Raw genomic sequence first — 24423 nt, 5'->3', positions numbered from 1 at the left:
GACTTGATCATCGTCTGAAGACTTGAATCTGTTCTGTGCTGATGTAGACAAGATCAAAAATATATATCTGCCATCTCCATGTCGCAGCCAATGTTATTGGAAGGTTAACAACAATGAGCCCAGCTTAAAATTGTCGATTTAGACACAGGTATATTGTGCCATACTCGAGTTGTCTCGTTTTTCAGTACAACAATTATTCCAGAGTGCTCAAGCTGTTATCATGAGGCTCATACACAACCGCTACCATCTCAAGCAACAACTTGCCGAGACAACGTATGGAGGCATTTATCTCTGTACTGACGAGCTCCAAGCCTCACGATGTGTGGTACTCAAAAGTGTGTCACTCGTCCATGCCATCAACATGTTGGACATTCGCAACCCTGAACTACAATCTCCTGATGACCCACGACAGGAGCGTGCTTTTGCTACTTTTCAGCGCAGCCAGGCGGCCTCCCACCCACACATTGTGCAATACGTAGATGACTTTATTGAGGGTCAAATACTGTACTTCGTGCTTGAATATTGTGTCGGTGGTGACCTTTACTCTGCAGTGAGCTGTTGTGAAAATCGACGTCTTGAGTGTGCAAAAGCTCTTGCAGTTGTGAAGCAAATAGCTATGGGTGTCGCTTATTTGCATAGCCACAGTATTGCTCATAGAGACTTGAGTCTTGAGAACGTCATGCTTAATCATGGAGTGTATAAGATTGGAGACTTTGGACTATCGACTAAAGCCGATAAACTCTGTTTTGGACGCGTGGGGAAGGCGTATTATATGGCACCTGAAGTCGTGGCCACAAGTGAATTGTACGATCCCAAGGCAGCAGATGTCTGGTCGCTTGGCATCATTTTTTTCATTCTCGTGACTGGTTCGCCACTTATTCAGTTGGCGGCAGAAAAGGACGTGGCTTTCCAAGTGCTACGAAAGGTCGGTGTGCGGGAGGTTCTGCACGTTTGGCATATGAATGAATTGCTAGAAGAGAGCGAGATGATGCTTTTAGAAGGCATGTTGCAATGCGATCCGACTGAGCGATTGACTATTGAACAAGTATTGAATCATGAAGCTTTCATACGAAGGGGCATTGCGAATTGAAACTCGGGAGTGCTTATCTTGTAAATTGATGTTATAAATTGATATGTGTATCGAAGCAATTCTTACAGATAGAACCTCTTTTATCGATAATCAAGCTTCAAAATAGTGAATAGTGTAGAAGAGATAGGTTCGTCGTTTGACGTCGATTACCTGTAGAAACGTAAAATGTGAGTTCAAAATCAAATGCAAAGAGAATTTCTGGTTATGAAGATCTTCGATGGGATTGCAGTAATTTGTGATCGTCCTTTTTACCAAGAATCATTCAGGCTATTCGCAACCCACGGATACTGGCATAATCGTGAGATTAGTGCGTGAATCTAGAACAATAATATTCGTGGTATTCGACAAGACCTATCCGACATTGACGCGTCAAAAGGTGCAGAGCCATACAACAGACAAGAGCGGCTAAAAACTAGTATGTGATCGAAAGGTTTAAGCTATGGGAAGGTCATTTATGATATTGCTGATATCTTGCCGATTACTTCGTACATTACGTTTTATAAATGCTCTGACGATAGCGCAACCTCAAGCACACTAGCAGTCAATAAATCGGCGTATCATGCTTTAGTAAATAAAAGGAGAGTGCAAATCGAAAATTGGAAAGCCTACGTCGGCGTGATCGTGAAAAAGCAAATCAATACGGTGGTAAGAAATCTGCTAGAAAATCAAGCTGCTACATCGTAGGAGTATCGAGCAAAGTTTTTGGTTAGCAAAGTGTGATACCTAGCTTAGCTTTGATATACTTAATTCTTCTTCATCAACTCTTGCCTGCACTGCACAAATTTTACGTAAATCATTCATACTACATACCACAACTATATCTTAACCATATCTTTCTCAAGCTTAATATTGGAACAAGTGGGTTTGTCATAAGATTCAGTCATATGACAAATTGAGTCCGCATGTAAGGATTGTTGAAGACTGTTGGGTTCGTAAGAGCCTTACGGGAATTGACATTGATAAAGCCTTTGAGAAACGATCTTGCCACCCAATCTTCAATAATGTGCAATACTAATTCGAAGGAGAAATACATTGCAAGAATTCCACAACGATATCATTGGACTCGTGCCAATTAGCCAAACAGAGCAATATAAATTTCTAGCACAGTGCTGAGTTCAGGATAGTCTACATGATTCACCTCATCTTGATCACAAGAAGTAAAATAATGTCATTTGTGGTGACTCTATTGCTTTAGTAGCTCGTTTGGCTCATAAGAGCCACGAGGTTTGAAAGAAACCTTACCACAAAGATATTTTCAATTGAACTTTCCAGCTTGCTATTATAAATTGCATTTTCGAGTGAGTTGAGCACATAGCTGAGTCTCAAAAGCTGCTTCGCGAGCATCAAATTGATATGGAAGGCCCGTTTAACAATCTTAAATACTGATAAGCAACACTGACGCCAGAAGGCCCCTTTCTGGTTAACGCTTTCAATTCAAGGAAGCCGTATCAGATTGGTACCCATAGGGTGCACGTTTTTCTAGTCGATCATCTACAATTTAGTTATCTTTCTATCTAGTATCGAAACCGAATCTAAATCAATCGACGCGCCGTTTTGTCAACTATTAAGTTCACCACTAGAGATGCTTTAACAAACGAGATTATCAATAGCCAAAGTAACGGGAGATCTATTTTCATCTGTCGTTTACATTGACAAAGGCCATAAAATTTTGCCTTACGCTCGTTTGACATCACCATGGTACATTACTCCCCTTTAAGCAATAAAACGAGCTTAGCAAGTAGCCCACGAAGTAATTCTACCACCGGATTCAAGGTCTATGGTAGCGTATTTAAAGTAAGTTCTCGTTATCAGTTCCTTCATGCATTAGGAAAAGGCTCGTACGGCATCGTTTGGTACGTCACTTATCATTTGAATTGTTACCACTTTCTGTAGCTAACCATAAATGCATATCAAGTGCGGCAAAAGATTGTGAAACAGGTCAATGTGTCGCTATTAAAAAGGTTTCTCCAATGACTAGGCGTACAGCTGATGCAAAGCACACACTTCGGGAAGTGATGTTATTGCAACATCTTGGTAAACATCCAAACGTACGAGCGCGATAATCATGTTGCTCAACGTCGAAATACCTCACAATCTTTACATTTAGGTCATCTCGATTCATAACCTTTTAGCTAATTTTAAAGACGACGAATTGTATATTGTTATGGATCTCATGGACACAGACATGCATCGAGTGATACAAAGCTCGCAGCCCCTTTCTGATGCTCATGTGAAATACTTTCTACATCAATTATTACGTGGTGTGAAGTATCTGCATGATAATGGTGTTTTGCATCGTGATTTGAAGCCTGGAAATCTTCTGTTGAGCAAAAATTGTCAATTGAAAATTGCCGATTTTGGACTAGCACGTAAAATTCCGCGAACTTCAGGCAGTATTTTTGAACGTCCGCGATCTGCTCCAGCAGCGAGTATGAAATCCAATAGTCCAGAGCAACCTCCAATGACCGAACACGTTGTTACGCGATGGTATCGAGCACCAGAGTTAATGCTGCAACCAGATGGATTTTACGACCAAAGTGTAGATATGTGGTCTGTCGGGTGTATATTCGCGGAAATTCTTGGACGCAAAGCTTTGTTTCCTGGTAAGAATTTCTTACACCAATTGAGTTTGATATTTAACATCATTGGAGCACCGTCACCTGAAGCCACAATTCGAATACAAAGCTCCCAAGCGCAGCGATTCTTGAAATCTATCAGTAAAAAAGCAAAAGTTTCCTTTCAAACACTATTTCCAACAGCTACAGAGGCAGCTGTTGATTTACTCGAACGTATGCTAGAATTTGATCCATTGAAACGAATTTCAGCTCAAGAAGCACTTGAACATCCATACATGCAAGAGATTGAGCAGAAGTATCGACATCGTGGTGAAGAAGACCCTCCTCCATGTATGCGAGGAGATTTCTCGTTCGATCTTAAAAGTCTCACGAAAATGGATTTACGGGCGCTTATTGTTAATGAGGTGGAACACCACAGGAAGGTGCGATCAAAAAGTATTGTTGCGATAAAGGAAAAACGAAAAAAGCGTGAAGTTCACGGTCCAAACTATTCCAATTCTACATCTTTTGCCTCTCGGGATCGAATGAGCGAAATGATAGGTCAAACACAAGAACAAAATAACGAGCAAAATGCTACGACTGTTGCTAGATTTGGATCAAATCGGCAGCGAATTCGGACGAGGAGTAAACCTCCTATTCCAAAACAACGAGAATTAGATCTTTTCGCGTCAAATCAGCAAGAACACGTCAAAGTTGTAGATTCTCACTCGACAGTGTTGCTGAATCGTGTACCCTTCCAAATCTCTCGATATTCTGAAAATGACGTTAAGGCTGAGACTATGATCAAACCTGTGCTTGATCGATCACAAAAGTCTTTGACGGTAGCACGAGAGTCTAATCAAACATGTTTGTTAGAGCGAACGGCCGTATCCAGCAAACCAACTTCGACTAAAGAGCATAATGCTCAAGAGTCTGATATGAACACTCTTGGGCCTTCCATCACTTCAAACCAGCGCACAAAGGCCTTAACTCCTGCACAAGTGGTCTCAATGAGGAGTTCTTTGGTTCCATTACACCATTCTCAAGCATGGGAAACGAAAGAGAATAAAGATTTAGAGCCTTCAGCATCAAGTTTGTCAACGTCTTCTCTAAAGGATCCTGATGTATGCACTGAATTGAATCGGGTCAATCGAGTAGAACCCGCAGTTGTTAATGAAAAGGCAAAGTCTGATGAGGCGGTGGCTGCTACGATAGCATCTCGAAGATCACGACGAGTTTGTTCGGCTGGCACTGCTAGATCAAAGCGTTCGAGTGCTCAAACGGTAGCAAGAAGGTCAAGTTCCAGAAACGCTTATGTAGGCTCGATAAATTCACTTATCCAAGCTCATAGATCACATAATGATCAATCTTTGGCAGATTTGGCTGACAATATGCTGGCGATGATGAGGCAAAATGACGAACTTGGTCTTTCGAAGAAAGAAAACGAACTGTTATGCATCGATGCGTTACGCAAGAGATCCGAGCGGTTTCAATCAAAAATACTTGGTCTTGACATCGTGGACAAAAAGCATCAAAGTAAGAAACTTACAGTGCCAAAAAGTCCTAAATTTTCAGTCATGTCATGGCAAAAGAAATAGAAATCAAGTCATGTAGCATATATGGAATGCCATTTACACAAAGAGCTTATCAAGTTAAGCGGAAAACGGTTCCTAAATTACCAAATCCTTCGATCATTTGAGTGCTTCTTAAGAAAGTTAAGACGTAGAATGCCGTAAATTACGGCGCCACTGGTGTAAAAGCCTTGCGTGGTGGATTCAGCGGAGCAGTTATGTGTTTTTTCGATTTTGGAGCTGCTTCCTTGGCTGCTAGCATTTGATCCATCTTTTCCTTCACACGACGAGCATAATGTTCATCCACCTCTTGAAAATTCTTTAATGTCCGATCCTGAACCTTTTTCTCGGCGTTAATGAGCGAAGTTGCAATGTTATCCGTTAAGCGTTCACGAGCTTCATCATCCAACACTTTGCGATAAAATACCTGAACTTGCGAAAGGTTATCATCATCTGGAGACGGATATTTATCCACGACCGTGTGCTCTCCATCGTACGAATTGTAGCGAAGCGACTCAACTTCCTCTGGTCCTCCCATACTGTTAGGAAAGTAAGTAGGCGCATCACCCATGTTCCCATTCACAACCATCGGACCATCTCGTTGGTACGTCTGTGGTTCATTCAGTGGACGATTTACCGGAATTTGCTGATAATTTTTTCCAAGACGATGACGCAGCGTATCCGGATACGAAAACAAACGACCTTGTAGCATTTTATCAGGTGAAGGAGTGATTCCAGGCACCATATGAGAAGGAGAAAACGCCAATTGTTCAACTTCAGCAAAATAGTTTCGTGGATTCTTGTTCAACACCAATCGACCCACTTCTTTTAAAGGAAAATCACCATGAGGCCAAACTTTTGTCACATCAAATGCAATATGCTTATGTTTCTTTGCTTGCTCGGGTGTCATAGTTTGAATGTACAACGTCCATGTTGGAAACTCTCCTCCTTCAATAGCTTCATACAAATCACGATTGGCATAATCCGGATCGGCACCTGCAAGAAAAGCAGCTTCATCCACAGGCATATTCCGGATTCCTTGATCTGTTTTAAAATGATACTTGACATAAGTCAATTTACCATCCGAATTTACATTACCAAACGTGTTGCTACCATATCCATTCATGAATCGGTAACCATTTGGAATTCCACGATCGGAGAATAGCCACGTCTGCATATGGAGCGACTCTGGACGCAGTGACCAAAAGTCCCAAGCCATGTTGGCATCCTTTAAATTTGAAGCGGGTAAACGTTTTTGCGAATGGATAAAACTTGGAAACAAGATTGGATCACGAATGAAAAAGATGGGGGTATTGTTGCAAACAAGGTCCCAATTCCCTTCTTCCGTATAGAACTTAAGTGCAAATCCACGCGGATCTCGCATTGTGTCGGGACTTCCATGTTCACCTGTTACAATTGAAAAGCGAGCAGCCACAGGCGTTCGCTTACCCACTTTTGAAAATAATTTAGCACACGTGAAATCGGTGATTTCGGGATGCGTCACCTCAAAGTATCCAAAGGCACCACCACCTTTGGCGTGCACAACACGCTCTGGAACGCGTTCCCGATCAAAATGTGACAGATGATCGAAAAATTCAAAATCTTGAAGAAGAAGTGGTCCTGTGGATCCAGCCGTCGCAGAGGCGGTAAGACCGTATTTTGGCATCGGGGCTCCATTACTCGTCGTACAAGTTGGTGGTGCCATTGTAAGTGAATGATTCTGGTTGCAAATACAAAAATGGGATTTCAACTTTCAAGGATCATCTTCTTCTGCGAAAGGGATTTCAGTGGCTGACAGTCGTGACTTTGGCTTCTAATTGTTTCCAGACCTAACTAGAACGTAGCAGACAGTTAGCAGAAGCTTATATGATTTTACTTGAGATAAGTTGTTCTAAAAACCCGTTATCTCTTGGCTGTTCCAATGGCTTATTATCTTGAAAATAGCTTTCTCTGATTTTGTCTTCAATTACATTGAACACGTTGAACTCCCTATGTCAATGTGCAAATTCAAAGGCCGTTTACTTCTCCAAGATGGTTTACACTAAATAAAAATCAGCACAATTCTTTCCATTTATGCCTAATTGAGCTGCAAAAAACCTTCAAGCAACTCTTATAGCAAGCGCTTTTCAGCTGCACGTGCGTGGCCTTCGAGCCCTTCCATGCGAGCCAACAAAGCAGAATCTAGCACAAGCTTCTGTGATTCTATAGCGTCGTCAATGCGCATCCACGTCCGAATACGAAGAAATGTGTGGACTGATAGTCCACCAGTATATCTGGCTGTACCACCCGTTGGAAGTACATGATTTGGGCCCGCTCCATAGTCACCAAACACTTCTGCTGCACGTCCATTAATGAAAAGTCCACCATAGTTAGAAACTTGATTGGCCACTTCACGGGCGTTGCTTGTGATAACCTCTAGATGCTCGGGAGCTAGTAGATCCGATACAGTCACACATGTTGCCATATCAGCGCACAGTACTGCAAAGCCGTTTTGGACACTAATCGTAGCGATTGGAGCCGACGGTAAAGTCGCTAGTTGAACTTTTAGCTCTTCATTTACCGCATCAATAATTTGCTGACTTGTAGTCACTAAGATGGGTACAGCTGCCGTATCGTGTTCCGCTTGGGCTAATAAATCTGCTGCAATCGTCGCAGCATCAGCACTCTCATCTGCAATCACAAGACACTCCGATGGTCCAGCGAGCATATCGATAGCACATTTTCCAAACACAAGCGATTTGGCTGCTGTCACCCACTTGTTACCAGGTCCTACAATAATATCACAAGCTGGAATACCACCAACACCATAGGCCATGGCAGCTATAGCTTGTGCACCACCAGCAGCCAAGAAATAATCAGCTCCTGCCAAATAGGCAGCGGCTAACGTAGCACGCGCTGGACGAGGTGAGGCTACCACGACTGTCGTCACACCTGCCACTTTAGCTGTCACAGCAGTCATTAACACGGAAGATGGTAAAGGATAGCGGCCTCCTGGAGCATAACACCCCGCAGCATTCATAGGTGATACCTGAAAGATAACATCAATTAATTATCACGACTATAAAGTTTTTAAATCGAACAAAATACTTACATCTTGACCAGCAAAACCACCTTCAATGCGCTGCTGAAAGTTTGAGATCGAATGGCGTTGCGCTTGTGCAAAGACTTTAATGCGCTGTGCCGTGCGCTGAAGAACAAGTTGTTCGTTCTCAGGAAGTGCTGCAAACGCCTTGGCAAGCTCAGATTGGCTCACAAGGAGTGGCGTGTCAACGGACGGAATGTCACCAAGTCGTACAGCATGCTGCTTAAGTGCCTTCTCGCCATTAACACGTACATCATTGACGATGATTGTCGCATCTTTAAGTGCAGAAGCGTCTACAGGATCGTACGCAAAGCTTGCCACGTCAACTGGCTCAATTTGCTTGAGAAGAGATGCCATGAGCTGATGGTGGCGGTTGTAAATTGTGATAGAGGAGTTTGTTAGTGTTCAAAACACCAGACTATGCAGAGTGGTGATATTTCAAAATACTTTCTCCAAAAACTGGCGGGAAGAGAAATATTCTAGACAAGTAAGTGATAAATCACATTCTAGAGCTTTTTTTAATTTAAATACAAAAATTAAAGACTTCAAATATGGAAAGGTTACCTATGGTACTGCGGATTAAGACAGTGTCGAAAAGCCAATTCTAGAAGTAGTTGAAGACAGTGTGTTGCCTTTTTGAATTTTATGAGCTAAAAGGAATCGTCAAACAAGACTGACTTCCGACTGAGGCTATGCATGATGATAGTCTCAGCGAGGTTCAAAGCAGGGCGTCGTCGTCGAGGCGGGCTCTGTTGCTCCTGCTGATATCAGCCATGCTCATACCCATGACTCTGCTCATATACTTTCTGGCCAAATCCTACATTTGATATACTGAGTATAAAACTTCCTTATTTGCCTTCTCCCACGCTAGCGCGCAAGAAAAGGCCACCCGTACGACTACGTACAAGCCCAGTTTGTCTGTCGTCCTCCGCCTCTGTCTTTAACTCGGCCGCTTCGAACTCGTTCGTCGCGCCTATTACTTAGGATTCTTCAAAACCACTCCTCACGACAGCTTTAACTCCGCGGCTACTGCTACCACCGACTTGTGCCTCGTACTCCGGTTGTGGCTTCTTGCTACCACCGCAGTTCTTCACACCACAAGAAACACAGTCCATATCGAGCGTCTGATCTAAGATAATTGGTGGCAGGGTTTCGACTGGAATAAGCTTGATCTTCTTTTATGACACGGTGTGTCGCTGTTCCTCCTACTCTAAGTAGCCTACCGCGCCTTTCTATAGACTAAACATTCGTTTCCCGACTTTTAAGCGAAATGGATTTTCTTGAGAGGACGCAAGAACCACATCTCAAGCATCACGGTGACTCACGATCATGGCATGCTCAAGTCAAGAGCCCGCACTGTATACTTCAATGCAGTCTCGTGCTCACTTGGCTTGTTTGGGCCAGACGGGAAACCCTTGCAAGAAATCTACTTCGACTCGAACGACAAGCCATGCTTCGTTCAACATCGCTTTTACAAGCACAATCGCTTACGCCTGCCGTCGCTTCGCCCACCGGCACACAAGCCATCCGATGTCTCGGACGCCAGTTGGCAACTTAACATGGGTTAAGTGTATCGACGAATATGTGAAAAGATACCCAGAAGAAGAATTCTGTCCGATTCAATTGGTGAGACATTATGTTATGGACGAGAAACTGGCTAAGCTTGTTCTAACAGTGACGCCTGAATACGAGAAGGATGCCAACCAATTTCAAAATATGCTAATGTTAGACTGGTCTGCTGCTGTTCTAACGCGAGTAGATTCTTCACCTAACTCTGTGACACTGGACCTTTCGCCTGTCATTGTTTCACCGGATGTTGCCTTAGGATCGGTCCTTGATTCAATTGTTCCATCGCCATCGGACAAGCCATATAGTAACAAACCAGTTGGTGTCATATCTATACCAGCTCATTGCTGCCTATTTGCATGAAGAGACTCATAGAGTAATCCCTGGTACGGTGCCTGCTCATGCGCATGAATGGAAAATGACGCGGCACTCGTGGTATGGAGTACTCAACCGCAATGGAGCCAAGTTTATCAAACCGGGAACGCCTGTTCCATGCGACCTGGCTATTGACAGTCATGACCTGTCCGCCTTGCGCTACTCATCGCTGGTACGCCCCAACTTTTAGTTTGAGTCGCGGATAGTTACGATACTTCGTTGCCGCTTAACGTATAGGCGAATCGGAGGTATGTGAAGATCTTCACGGATTCACAACGGATACGTCTCTGGTTCCCATGTCTTCAATTTGTTCCCTTAAACAAGCACACCTGATGCCGCTTACAGTTGAACAAGTGACTCCGGCCGAACTTGACAACATAACAGCTGAATTCATCGCGCCGGACGTGCTGAACTTCACATCGCATGAGGATGTGTTGGCAAATATTTTAGCAAAGTCTGCGTACTTTCGTCAGCTGTTCAAGATCTCTCTTCAACGACAGCAGCAAATAGTAACAGATCATGCGATCTATCGCAATATTTGGGCACTACCAGTTTCGAGTGGACAACCGGCAGACTCCTTGTCCCGATTACGCTCTCGTTTTGGTGACAAACTACCTAATTCCGATGCGTTGTTGGAGGCAATTATTCCGGATGAATAGGCACGGTATGCAACTTGTCACTGCGCATTAAATGACTCATTCTTGATGATCTTCGCGCCGCCTATCTATGTCAATCCATTGAAGGTACAAGCGTTGTTTCCGCAACAGCTGGCTCCAAAGAGGATTCGACATGCTCCATTTTTACTATAAAGCGACCTGATTTTGATGAGCATCGCTCATACAGATGTTGCCGAACATCCACATGTTTTTAAAGTACCTTAGCAACTTAGAGTTATCTAATACGGTTGAGACCGCGTTACCATATTTGATACGCCCTTAACTCTAAGAGGCTTGGGCTTTAAGGAATTTTGCTCACCATGATTGGGATGAACAAACCTTCACTCACCATGTATGAGCGACTTCTCTCAACTTATCAGTTGGTTGCTTTATAAGAGACAAAATTCACTAAAGAAGATTCTATACAAACCAGCGAGCACTTTGTTCACGTAGCAGACTTTAGAGCACGATGCTATGGCCTGATTCTACGTCCCCAGCATTAAACGGACAGCATGGAGTGGAACTTGTATTGCCTTCTTCCTCCCCATTTGGCGAGATTATTGATCTCACGTCTAGCGTCTACAGAACAGAATTACTCATGCGTCACTTATTGCTTCGGGCAAACCTTGGAGGCGATTCAGTGTACTTACACTTAGTGTATGCACCTGACGAGCCGATGTTTCGTGGAGATTTATTTCGAGCTCTCCCTCTTCACTTTGAGGCAGCGGGCCGCGAGGTGGATACGGTTGACAATTTTAGACACATTGTTGTTGGTGACTTCAACATTACTATGAATGATTACCTGGATCAGATGGCTGTGTATCGGCCTCATCTGAGACAAAGCCGAGACGTACTCGACGACTGGCTTGAAAATTAGGTTTTGCTGACACCTGGCCTCCATGAACCCAGACTAACGGGACTAAACCAGTCCTTCGCGTCAGAACCCGTTAGATTATTGTTCTGTTACGGCTGACCTACTGCAAGACAGCCTAGTATCAGTTCAACACGTTCATGATCGCAAGTGGCATAACAAAGACCACATACGAATTGAAGTATGCCTCGTCTCTAAGCCTGTCCAACGCAGTGGACGTCAACCCTGGCAATGTCCAACTTGGCTTTTACGAGATATTGAAGTGCAACGGAATCTAGAAACTTCAGTTCAACCATTGGCTAACCGTGTCAAGATCTTCCCGGGGGCAAATCCTAGTTGCCTTCTCGATGAGCGTAAACAGGCTGAGTGCATATACCCTCGCCGACGTTGGAAGAGACTTCGACAAACAGACGAACGAGTAATGGCTGTAAATATAAGCGCGGTGAACGCAGCCGCCGACTTGGTCAAATATCGTACCTACAGAAATGAACAAAAAAATGTTTGAACAAGTCAAGATGGATTACAAGTCCCGTCAAGATGATATAAAGACACGGAATGAGTATAATTAGTTTGTCGCAGACTTACAATCGAGTAAGCGAGCAACAAGCCCCGCAGTCAGATTGCCTTCGTTCCCCTATCACAGAGTTGACAAACGAAAACGGTACTGTTGCTGATGACCAATCAGCAATTGCTGCAGGCCACCGAGGATATTGGAGCAGGATCTTTCGTTCCACGTCCGCTGAGACCGACGGTCTCCAGCTTATCAGCCACTGCGATTTGCTACATTGCTACAACACGCAAGGTTCGATTAACAGCAGGGCAGCAAGCTAAGCTTGACGCCCCAATCACAGCTTACGATATATACTGGGCAATGATGGCTTCGAAATGATTTATTTCCAGGACCAGACAGTTTACCGATTGAATGATACAAGCTTAACACGAGTCTGTGGGCACGAATTTATGAAGTTATATACAGCAATCAGTTGGATAAGGGGAAAATTACCAAGTTGCAAAGACGAGCACACCTGTCTTACTATACAAGTCCGGTGATCGCACTATACCTGGCAGCTATAGACCACTCACTCTTATCAATCACGACGCCAAACTAAGGCCAAATGTCTTACAGTGGCGCTAGAGTAAAGCTTTACAGTCTATCATCCACGAGGACCAAAGTGGCTTCGTTCCAGGGCGGAGGGCGGTCAATCCGTCACTCACTACTTCGCTTTCAAGATCTACAGGACATCTGCAAAACAAAGTACCCAGATGCGTGCGCGGTACTCTTGAATTCCGCCAAGGCATTTCATAGTGTCCTTTAGCCTGCTTTGGATATGGTGCTTCACTACTTTGGATTTGGTGCGACTTCCGTGCATGGGTGAAGACTTTCTACAAAGAAACATCTGTCACTATTCTACTTAATGGCTGCCCTGGTGACCTCTTCTTACTGGGCGCAGGTGTTAGAGAAGAAGACCCTTTATCACCGGGTCTCTTTGTTGTCTTAAAGAGCCAATAATGAACTTTCTTCGCGCGAAGCTACCTTCAAAAGGCATACCCGTGAGCGATACAGACATGCCCCATCTGTTTTTAGCGTTCGCTGACGACTGCACCGGAATGTTGTCTAATCTCGACGCCATGATGAGTTTCTTGGTCTCGCTCAAGGCTATGCGGATACTGCAGGTCTACGGCGTAATGTTACAAAAATAAACAATATGCCGTTTATGCACCATGCATCCAATCAGAAGCTCGCAGACCTACGAAGGCGAGTGAAGTCAAATTGTTGTCACCGTGGGAAAGAGTACGGCTTCTTGGTGTAATACAAGAAGCCACTGTTACACCGAAACAACGATACAACGTGGTAATAATGAAAATACATGCAAGGCGTGCTCTTTGTGAAAACCGTGCAAAAACACTACGAGGAAAGGCTGTCATACTGCAAAGTAACATCTTACCCGTACTGTGGGAATCAGCGAGTGTTACTATGACACCTTTACCTATTCTGAAGCAAATTGACATTATAATACGCATTTTTGTCAACGCAAATGACACATGTATATACACAAGTGTTAAAGAGGGTGGTCTTGGGCCAATGGCACCGAAAGCCTTCATTGACGCCATGCACTTTAAATGTATACGCGACGGTATTGCAGCTACAGCTGCTACTTCGAACAAGCCTCGCTAGATGTCACCAGCATTGGCTCTCTTCTCTATGGCCTTACAGCCATTAGGAAAATATTTCGACATATTATAAAGCATTATGAAGATTGGGTTATTGGAATTCCATGTCTGATTACAGGAGAAGCACACCGAAGCTTTGAGCTGCTTTACATAGCTCACGCGGCACAACCATTTGGAAGTTGTTCGCACAAACAATTCCGTTTCGGGACAACCTTCACTTCACATTTGGGAAGTTGAAGGCACCCTTGCGTAATGTTAGCCCGGAGACGGTTAATTAGCTTATATATTAGGACTTAACCGACTCCAAGACTTTGTGAGCTTTAATGGTAAATTCGCTACAACGGATATACTACGACTACAATTTAATGCGGATGACTTCGCAAGGCCAGGATCACTGACTCGCTTTGTGAACGACACGATACGAAGACTCAACTTAATTATCCCAGGAAACTTTGCATACTACGGACCTTCACGGCCATACAAGATTGAAGCCGCTTGTCATGCATGGAGTCTTGATAGACAACTTGTTGTTGATATGGAAAACCGTGACTCTGTTAAGTTACTGTTGCTAACACATAAATACAAAGTACCCCAGACCTACCGTTGCGACAACTTAACTTGATGCCCGGCTTTACGCCTAACCCAAGTATGTGGACTGCGGAGTATACATGGGATCGATACGTTCTTCCGGTTTGTTCGGATGTTAAGTTTCGATTACAACATAGTGCACCGGGAGTTCGATACAAGTTTAAATGAAGAACGGAAGTCGACATGCCAACCACTTGTATACGTGGATGTATAGAAGTCGAAGACGCCAAACACTTGTTTTGGGATTGTCATGTGGCTCGTTATCAGTGGAATTATCACCTTAAGCCTTTCAAAAAGCTCATTGAAGGAAATCTCGATTGGACTTTGGCGATTTTGCTTATCAACTTACGCCTACTGCAACTAAGGTCTACGAGGTTTTTGCTATACAAATAGTACTTAACATTAGTAGATGTCGTGCTCTACGTGCCCTATGGCTATATCGCAACAAGAAGCTGTACATCACTAAAGTGACAACTTCGGCGGGTTTTATGTGTAATATAACATTAAGTTGCACCTTCGCAAGCTAGCAGAAGTTGCTTAAAGGACAGAAAAACATCGACTAACAGCTCTGGTCAACACAATATCAAGCGCTTTCCGACTCTATACAACGGGTACATCGGATATGGAAGTGGACTTGGTTGTTTAGAATGCTCCAATTCACTACAATCATTAACTATGTCCATGACTATATCTACAACTACGGTTATATCTACAACTACGACTATCTTCGCTACATCTACGACGACAATAACAACTTCATGCAGCTAATATTTCAAGACCTTTCGGTTAATGTATGGTATCGCGAAGTCAAATTGACTTAAGCACGCTTTTGTACTTTATTGTATTATTTTTGGAGAAAATTAGCGTGGAACGCCAATTTAATTTTTCGACCTCGACTTAGATCCAGAACGAGATGGTGGGACTACCTTAAGTCTTTCGTTTTTTGTAATGGGAAAGTACAGAAGATTACCATCGCAATATGGATCTCAAGCAGTTCGTGGACCACAATCCAGACCAAGCACTTAACACCGATGCACTTAATTGCGCGCACACCGACATCAAAGTTCCAATCTGTAGCTTATCCACTCATAGGACCCTATTCAGCGCCCAATGTTGAGTCCGCTTACAGAAGTCAAACTCGCGAAGTAGAGCTTCGAGCTGGATAGCGATGTTTCTTTGCCCTACATAACTGAGTCGATCGCAGATCTTAGCTTCTCGAATGCTGACTGAAATTGTCCTGGTCTCCAAAGGTATTTGATCGCAAAGTCAATTCCTATTCTAACACAAAAACTATCGTTAGATGAATGTTAGTACCAATGTATGTGGATTTGCTCGCTGTGTAATTTCAAGGAATCACGTCCAGTTGTGCATCAATAGATCCTGTGGCAATCCTTGATTCTCCATATAAGTCTTGATTAAATCGTGACTGTAAAGGCTCAACAACTTTGCTTGGATGTTCTAAGAGTCCCGATTTAAATTTTATGAGCCCAAGACCAGATAGAGCTGAACGTCCAATGTTTGTATTTTTGCAAACCTCGTTGATATCGTGAACACACCAGTTCTGTTAACCAAGCTGTCCCCGACTTATCATGACTTCAGAAGGCACACTGGCAATGTTACTAACATGGCTGGATGAATAAATGAGAATGATACGGACGTATTCTGTGGCAGTTTTTTAATTCTCATGAGAATCGTTGGCTTCAGCGACATAAATTTATGCCACCTATGCATACACACTCATTAACCTCCTGATGTTTCGTTAAGAAAGGAACACAATTTGCCTAGCTCGCCATTCTATGCGCTTAACATAATCCAACGAGAGAAGGGGATCGTTTCATCATCAATTAGTATGTTGCACTATTTTCGAAAATTTCTAGGTTTTAGTTTGTTTTCTTCATATCTTGCTTTAACACTATCCGAGTTGTAGTGCTCCAAAGCTATACCACGTGGATTGCCCCAAGAGACACTTCTATGGCCATGTGAGCCGGCGATAGTGTATTTTAGAAATCTCCAGGACATCTTCGATATGCTTGTTAATTAATTACAAAATGAAAATTTACGATCGAAACTGAGTCGGATAAAGGGATGGGCAATAATTCATCAAGGTCGTATGGTATCCATCAGTAGAAGCGTAATCATGATGGGACTTGGCAGGTTGTTAACCTATCTTCAGTCACTATGTCTCTTCGAGAAGTACCCTTTCTTCATGATATAAAGTCACATACATCATTGAGAAGAATGATGGCAAACTCAATGTCTGACAACAAGAATATATGTTTTATTATCTTTATTGGCGTTCGATGTCGCTGGTACTCTCAAAGCTACCTGAGGATTGACGAGATATTCCTATTCATAACTTACGCAATGGAAAGCCATGTGCATCTGAATGATATTAAGACGATTGTTGTTTAACAGCTCGAAAAGTCGACCGTTAGGCTAATGACAAGCAATTTTCGTTGACTTGTAAGCTATATATGACAGTTTTCATGATGGCAGAATGCATTAACAGTACCAACGATTACGTCCTTATTCTTATTAGTCGACGGATTCTGGAAAATGAAATAAATTTTTCATCTTCCCCTCAGATATCAGGGAGATTCTTCACGACAATGACTTAAAGCGATTTAAACCCAGAAGCAGGTTCCTGCTGGGAATAATTATTGAAAAGAGAACTCAAATATTAAATTGCATTATTTCTCCCATCGAGGTTAATGATGTAACCGATTGCACCAATACATCTGGGCATATCAACCACTATGATGCCAGAGTTCGTACAATGAGATTCCAGAATAATAAATTCCGCGAGGACATCTCGACAGAGCCTAAAATACTATAACCCCTTCCTGATATGATATATGCAATTAAACTTCTTATTAGCTATGGGTCTCGTAAACACTGCCTCGTCTCTTTGTCCAGTCAATTATGTGCAGAGTAACGTCGATGTTTCTCATGATGATGCTGTTGGAAGTAGTCGGGTCATAAGACTTAGACATCCATTACTTGAGCGCCTTAAAACCTATGAGAATCTGGTAATCATTACAAGAGAAATTGAGAGAACCTGGGTATCGTATTCGGCTCCACCTTAGGGAATGACTGGGGCTGGCATAGTTGCCCTAATGCTATCATCTTTTTCCTACATAGTTAACCTTTCATCTTCTAGTGGATCAGTGCTGCACATGGGCTATGGAGGCTCACTTGATATTAATGATGCTCTTATCAAATCAGCAACTGGAGGTAGATGTGTAATGGGATATTCGACGTGTATAATCTCACCACTGACCTGGTCAAAGAATATTTAAATGAGTTTATAACTGCTTCTAGCTGGGTAAGACGATATTTGATCATTTTCTGGTTGTTTGGAATAGTTTCCAACAAAGTAAGAACGGTAAAATCTAAGAATTTAAGTTATCATCAAGCAAAACACGAGCTCCTAGTTTGGACTTTAACAAGGGTTGAAGCTCTACTCGTGGTGTTTAATTATACGTTAATTCTTCATATTCTTACTACTTAAAACTGCATCATACAGCATGAGGGTGAAGACAAGTCAGATATACAGATATGGAGAAACGCTGTCTTTGTCAAATGTAACAGTTGTAACCATGATTTTCATGTGCACAGGATTTCAATAATTATTTTGAAGGACATGAGGTAAAGATGTGGTAGAAATGACAGTTTGAGATGCATGGTCGAATGTGATAAATGTTGTTTTATTAACGAACGAGAGAACGACGATTTCCTGCTGGAAGACAATATTATTTAACATAAGATCAACTGGCAAGATACTCCGAAAGGACTGGGGATGCTGTCTTTTGAAGACTCATATCTCGTAGACAATGGGGTCAGCATTAAATGGGACAAATGACTTCTCTCCTTCAACAACTGCACCAAGGTCATATTCATCGGCTTCTGCTAAGCTACAAGTCCCATTAACTGAATACGCAGTCCTCATGACACCCAACTTGACGAGTGCGTTTCTAACAGCTATTTGAGTTGAAGGTTGCCATTGATCACAATCGCAGTCATTGTGTCCTCCACCTTGAACAGATGTCTGCAATCGCTATGTCACCATCATCACTTAGGTAAGAAATGCAGTTAGCAAGGCCATTTGATACTCCTGGCATGCATTCAGCTTCCCCGAAACGGGTACCTGATCTATTGATATTACCTCGTTTGACACCACTTCCAGTTGGCATATCACTCATACAGTCTTGTTTGTCGACCGCAATATATGACAGCTGCCAGATAAGACAAACTCCGTAGTCAGCGATAATCGAATCATTTTGTCGTCGTGAAGTCTCAAATCTTCCTTTTGGACAAAACAAGGACACCGTCTCTCTCGGAGCATAGATTCATCAAATGAACTTCTCACAAGATACTTATTACATGTACGGGGGTCGTAGTGCAAGTCGCCAACACATTCCATACTTCATAATTCTGTCCTATGGCTCACCGGTGATGTACAGATGAGGATGCAATTAGCATATGCGAAATGAAAGTCTTTTCCAAGATCGTATCACCAAAATCAGCTAGGTCTTAACGGGATGGTGTCATATGCGATGTCGCACCGCTATCGATCAGCCATCCATCAATCCAATTGTCGCCGTCAGCGAATACCGCGTCTTCATCAATGACATCACTTCCGTTTGGGCAGTTTCGTTCCGTAAAAGATTGTATTGTATCACAATTAATATAAAATGTAGTCGTTTTATGCTGAATAGACCCGAGCCGTAGATTGTGAAAAATAATGCATATCACCCTCACTACGGATCTCTGATACAGTGAATTTTTGACCTTGCCAACTTAAATGGGGTGGTGGATAACTCTGACATGCTTGAACAGGTTCATGTCGTTCACTGACTTACTGACGATAACAGAGTCTTCATACCTTGACAAATAACAAGGAGAGATATCTCGGTTATAGAAATGAAGGGAGTGTCTGTCATCGACTCGATAAGTTTTTGCATCATCTCTGCCCTAACAACAGGCAGGAAGTTGGTTGTCGAAGTCGAAAATAAAGTTAAGAACGTGGTGTGACATACTTGAGATTACGCTGGTGTTGGTGGTTCATGGAATGAAAAGTAACCCAGATGCATGGTTGTCTTAACATTGTCGGGGATGAGATCTCGGAGTGGACGTCGTATTGATCTCAGCTGATTTAACGTAATTTCGTTGTTGTAGCATATTGAAGCGACCCAAAGCCCACAACCGTCTATGTTGACAGGTTTCATAACACAGTTAGAAGCAATATGCATCACATTTAAAAACCTTTCGTGCCGGATACGTATTGTTAGTGAATAATGTGATTGAAAGCGTTGCCATGTCATTATAATTCCTCTGACAGACCTGGTACTAATCGTTACTATCTTTCAGCAAACAAAGAATGACCATTTTTCAGACAATTTATTGACGATTTAGAGTTCATCAAGTAGAGATGAGGCTTGTCGAAGAGTTAGGGAAGTCATGACCCGGTGACGACAACCATGAACCAACGCCCTCATTCTTCCTGCTTCAATGCTTAATGTAGTGTACGCACAGTCGACGAATTCTGGCCAGCTTTCATATGTTCGTGGTACTTGAACGAGTCTAGCTTTTGTGACTCTCTGGCCGGAGATCACAACGACCATGTCAATGAGTGAGTCATCATTGATCATACCAAACACACCAGGTTTTCTGGTGATCTCGTCAACCATTATGACCCAGATTCTTATTGAGTAAGGTTCTCCTTGTATCTCAGCCTTATCAATGTCAGTAAGAACGTGAGTTGGACCATGGAGATACTTGTTTGCAAGAAAAGTAAGCTATCCGATGACTGCTGTAAGTTTAACATTTCAAAAGAACTATGCCCATCTTTCCTCTTCCAGTGTATCAGGAGTTATTCGCGTTCCTCCTACACATGGCACAGCATTATTACTGAACAGTATCAAGCATTATCATTTGATGTCGGGAGAGATGACACTGGTTTATGGACGCAGCAAATATCATTTCTGTACATCTAAACCGTCACTATGGTTTTTTCTTCAATCGGTAACCCACGTTGGTCGTCGACACTGACCCAGGATATGTCTAGTAAACGATAGCGCATTGCTATACACCCTCGTCAACAGTATGACGGGGAGTTAGACCGCGACGTCACTCTCGAGGCTATTCCCGCAGTGGATGCGCTTCTTGAGCTGGATGACATGTCCTTCGAAGAGTTTGGCGGTGCCTTGAAGGCTTCTTTGGCCTGTTATTCGTTCCAATAGTCCTGATACATTCTTCTCATTGCGGATTTATCAGGTAGTTCGGCTCGAACTAGTTCTCAAGACTCTCACATACATGGATACCATATCGTCAGCATCTGCAAGGTCATTATCCATTTCAACCTCAAGTATAATTGATAATGAAGAATCACACTGCTAGTAATCCAAGCAATATCAACTGGCTCAGGCAAGCTGCCATATTCGACTCACCTGATATACTTCGATAAAAGACATTATACTTTCCTCGACTTTAATTTCACGCATGCGGAACAAAGATGTAGCTTTCCCGTCTCAGCGATCTCATAACATTCTAGAAAATGTCAGCAGCCCTTTAAAACATCTATCTATCAGATCGCAAATACCCTCGCATACTCTCCTGAACGTATCACTGCAATATCAGGACGATTGCGACGTTTCGATGCCATACCTTTCATGATAGTTGAGTGACTCTTCCGCGAATTGCCCATAATAAATTTTCGGTTTAAGCATGATAAGCATTACCATGTTCTTGTCTGACGGTAAAGTTGTTTCAGACCTCAAGTGGTATTTGTCAATGAATCCAAGGGGATCGACTTCAGATTGACGGCTCTCTCAATAAAATCTGAATCAGAATCATCACAAACAGTCTTGAGTCCATTATGCTTGGTAAGATTGACGATATTTGATAAAATATACCTTTCGATAGCTGTAACCGCAACTATAGCCAAGTCCAGAGGTTGACACTCCGAAAACACCGTAAATGCTCTTTGGTTTAATCTTGAGTGTCCAACCCTCCAAACTATTTTTGTCCTCTAATGAACGGGGCTCATGGACTAGCAAAAGTTGATAAAGATGACCCTATTGCAGTTGTTTGAAGGAAAAAAGTCATTTGTCTATTTATCGCTGAATCCTTAGTCTACGATGTATGAGTAATCAAGAACAGCATCCCACTAATGGGGTAATTTAAGAACCCAAGCCAGTCTTCTCGAAGTATCTTGACAACTGATCTGATGTTGAATCATGTTCGTCTTCCAGCACGACTTATGTAACCACATAAACCATACATCTCGATCTGGAAATTGTTCATTTTATCGAATAAAAAACAAGTAATTTAAATACTGAACAGCTTGTCCTATTTCTTGACCAATTAAAAAGGATATAAATAACAATTTATGAAGCACAACATGGACTCTGGCAATGGCGCAAGACATCACAGCAAGCGGTAACTTGACTCTATTACTCCATTAGTCTGTTCAATATCTTAATTTCTTTAATTTACTGTCAGTAAGCGTGTAAATGAGGCTCCATGTCAACGCCAAGTAGCCCAAAAGCTTCTCCATTGCGCGGACGTGAGTGACTCATTAAACTCCCTCCGACACTCTTTAGCTATACAATATCAACGCTACTTAACCCAAAAAGCTCGAAGGAATGAAATGAGTTCCTTATGTATTGCATTAGAGCAATTTACCCAATTTCAGACCTATTTTCATGCCGAGATGGATAATGAAGATTTCTCACTGGTGAGAGATGTAGATAAACGGACAAACAAGCTACTTACAGCAATTACAAAGCCTAAGATGTCAATTGCTGTACGTACGGAAAACATTGTCCGCACGTTGCCTGATCAATTAAAAGCGGCGTCAAAAATGGCGTTCGAGCGTCGACAATTAATTAAGGAGCAACAACAACTTCCGTCGAAACATCAGTGGATTCCATTAATATTGTGGAGAATCTACAATAATGTAGTTGAAGATGCTAACAACGATAAAGGATTGAAACCTTTGAAGATGACGATGCATTATGTCATGAAAACGCTTAAGGAGACGAATCCATATTATTATATGCAAGTGGTGTACCAAACTCCACCAAAGCATTTACGTAAACAGTGGAAAATTCGTGGGTCAGCAAAATTAAAGACGATTGTAGCAAGTATTACACCATATTTTGTGGCTTTATCTCGAAAATCCTCGGCCTTGAATCACAAAGACGTAAGTAAAAGGATAAACGATGGATGGTATGAACTACGCGTTACAATGGTGTTATTGAAACGAGCTGCACGACATTTTCATGAAATCATTTTGTATTTGTATGCCCTTGCAATGGGTCGTGACGTGTCGAAAGTACATGCTGGAATCATTACAGAAAAAGCAGCAAAAGAAATGGATAGCAATGATAGCGGATTGCGAGCTCAATTAAAATTAGATGGCGACACTGCTTTCTCAGAAGATTCGTTAATGAAGGAGAGTTATGAGTGGACGCCTGAACTTTTGGTCTATCTTGATGAATGGAAATATCATCGGAAAAGTCGACGAGTGCCATTTGGTTTTCATGACGAAGAACGATGGAAAGATTTTTTGCCTTACTTTGCATATAAGAAACAATTTCGACGACGTAAGACACAAGTATATGTACCACGCTTTGATGTACTCGCGGAATTCGGGTACAAGCTTCGTAATTTATTGCGTTTGTGGCAAAATACGCAGCTTAGTTTGCCTAGTTTTAAATCGATGAGTATTGAAGATATTGGGTTTCTCGAGCAAGAAATTAAAGGTTCGTTTGGAGGAACAATCAACTTGATGTATAAAATAATGTTGGCTCGCTGGATGGCTCGAAAGCGTTCAACTCAGTGGTGGGCGTCGCTGAATTTCCGTAAAGGATTGAATCTTCAATTTGAATCGAATAAAAATGATTCTTTCGGTTTTTGTCTCGAGGGCGTTACTCCAGGCTCTGAAGCAAAAGCATCGACCAACGTAAAGTCAAATGACGACGTGGAAGAGATTACCAACGCAAAAAAATGTGATGATGACGTCAAGAGCGAACGAATAAAAGAGCGTTCAGCTGCTGGCTTTCGATCTCCAACTAGGACAAAGCTTCGAGCTAGTTGTCGAAAGACTTCGTCATTAGACGACACCAGTAGTAGCTTCTTATCTACTAAAGAATCTCTTGAAGATAAGGATTTATGCAATTGGTCAGACGATAAAAAACTTGCAGCGATGATGAGACTGCGTGATCGGCTGACATGGTCAAGTATCTCTAGTGAGAGCTGTTTTGATTCTAAACTCAGATGTGATGTTGGAAATGATTGGCAAGTGACTCATATAGCGAATCGAGCATGCAGAATTGTTGATCAGGTGATGAGACTTGCGGAAACAAGGAAATCTTCGTCGGTGCTTCAAAAGGAGAATAATTCGGTGTCAGATTTGGACACTAGTAATCACATTGCGTCGTGTTCGGATTCACAGGACCAAACACTTAAAGAACTTCACGAAAGTGTTCAAAGTGCTTATCGCAACGTAAGCGAAATGGTGAATTCGTACGACGGTCAACACTCATCTCAGTGGCGTGATGCGATTCTGTATACAGCTCAAGCAACTTTGAAGCTCTTGCGTCTAATTGCACAAGATGACGACATGATATTGTCTAGGACATCGGATCAGTAGTGGGTGAGCAATAAATTGACGATCTCAATATATTGTCGGGTTATCAGACATGTAACCATTGTTTTACGATTTATTTTACCATTAAAACGAACTTTAAGAATGTACTTTATAAACCTAACGAGTTAAGCAGCTAAGATTAAAGTCAAATTTCCAATTAAACTATACGTAAAAAGCACCCATTTATTAATCTCAAAAGAATCTCTATAATCTATAACCTCAAATTAATTAATAGCTCAAAA

The 24423-nt window shown here is 42.3% G+C and overlaps 7 protein-coding genes across 7 annotated transcripts; 4 read left to right on the top strand and 3 right to left on the bottom strand.

The window, feature by feature from the left end:
* Positions 1 to 220: 220 nt before the first annotated feature.
* Positions 221 to 1090, top strand: PHALS_11825 (serine threonine protein kinase; the record flags this gene model as incomplete). The annotated part of the gene is made up of 1 exon (XM_024727257.1): positions 221 to 1090. The coding sequence occupies one exon, from the start codon at positions 221 to 223 to the stop codon at positions 1088 to 1090; it is 870 nt and encodes a 289-aa protein (XP_024577852.1).
* Positions 1091 to 2785: 1695 nt separating this feature from the next.
* Positions 2786 to 5243, top strand: PHALS_11824 (cmgc mapk protein kinase; the record flags this gene model as incomplete). Its single annotated transcript, XM_024727256.1, has 3 exons — positions 2786 to 2943; positions 3006 to 3138; positions 3198 to 5243. The coding sequence occupies 3 exons, from the start codon at positions 2786 to 2788 to the stop codon at positions 5241 to 5243; spliced, it is 2337 nt and encodes a 778-aa protein (XP_024577851.1).
* A 139-nt stretch (positions 5244 to 5382) lies between these two features.
* PHALS_11823 (cytoplasmic catalase) lies at positions 5383 to 6921 on the bottom strand (the record flags this gene model as incomplete). Its single annotated transcript, XM_024727255.1, has 1 exon — positions 5383 to 6921. One exon carries the CDS (start codon positions 6919 to 6921, stop codon positions 5383 to 5385), a length of 1539 nt encoding a protein of 512 aa, XP_024577850.1.
* Positions 6922 to 7326: 405 nt separating this feature from the next.
* On the bottom strand, positions 7327 to 8655 carry PHALS_11822 (histidinol dehydrogenase; the record flags this gene model as incomplete). Its single annotated transcript, XM_024727254.1, has 2 exons — positions 7327 to 8244; positions 8308 to 8655. The coding sequence occupies 2 exons, from the start codon at positions 8653 to 8655 to the stop codon at positions 7327 to 7329; spliced, it is 1266 nt and encodes a 421-aa protein (XP_024577849.1).
* A 1173-nt stretch (positions 8656 to 9828) lies between these two features.
* PHALS_11821 (uncharacterized protein) lies at positions 9829 to 10898 on the top strand (the record flags this gene model as incomplete). The annotated part of the gene is made up of 3 exons (XM_024727253.1): positions 9829 to 10171; positions 10230 to 10411; positions 10488 to 10898. 3 exons carry the CDS (start codon positions 9829 to 9831, stop codon positions 10896 to 10898), a joined length of 936 nt encoding a protein of 311 aa, XP_024577848.1.
* A 7445-nt stretch (positions 10899 to 18343) lies between these two features.
* PHALS_11820 (uncharacterized protein) lies at positions 18344 to 18728 on the bottom strand (the record flags this gene model as incomplete). Its single annotated transcript, XM_024727252.1, has 2 exons — positions 18344 to 18574; positions 18639 to 18728. 2 exons carry the CDS (start codon positions 18726 to 18728, stop codon positions 18344 to 18346), a joined length of 321 nt encoding a protein of 106 aa, XP_024577847.1.
* A 3188-nt stretch (positions 18729 to 21916) lies between these two features.
* On the top strand, positions 21917 to 24184 carry PHALS_11819 (uncharacterized protein; the record flags this gene model as incomplete). The annotated part of the gene is made up of 2 exons (XM_024727251.1): positions 21917 to 21966; positions 22030 to 24184. The coding sequence occupies 2 exons, from the start codon at positions 21917 to 21919 to the stop codon at positions 24182 to 24184; spliced, it is 2205 nt and encodes a 734-aa protein (XP_024577846.1).
* Positions 24185 to 24423: the final 239 nt, after the last annotated feature.

The sequence above is a fragment of the Plasmopara halstedii genome (genome assembly GCF_900000015.1).
Source record: "Plasmopara halstedii genome assembly, contig: Scaffold_555, whole genome shotgun sequence".
Taxonomy (NCBI): Eukaryota; Oomycota; class Peronosporomycetes; order Peronosporales; family Peronosporaceae; genus Plasmopara; species Plasmopara halstedii.
This window is presented reverse-complemented; position numbering and strand designations above follow the sequence as displayed.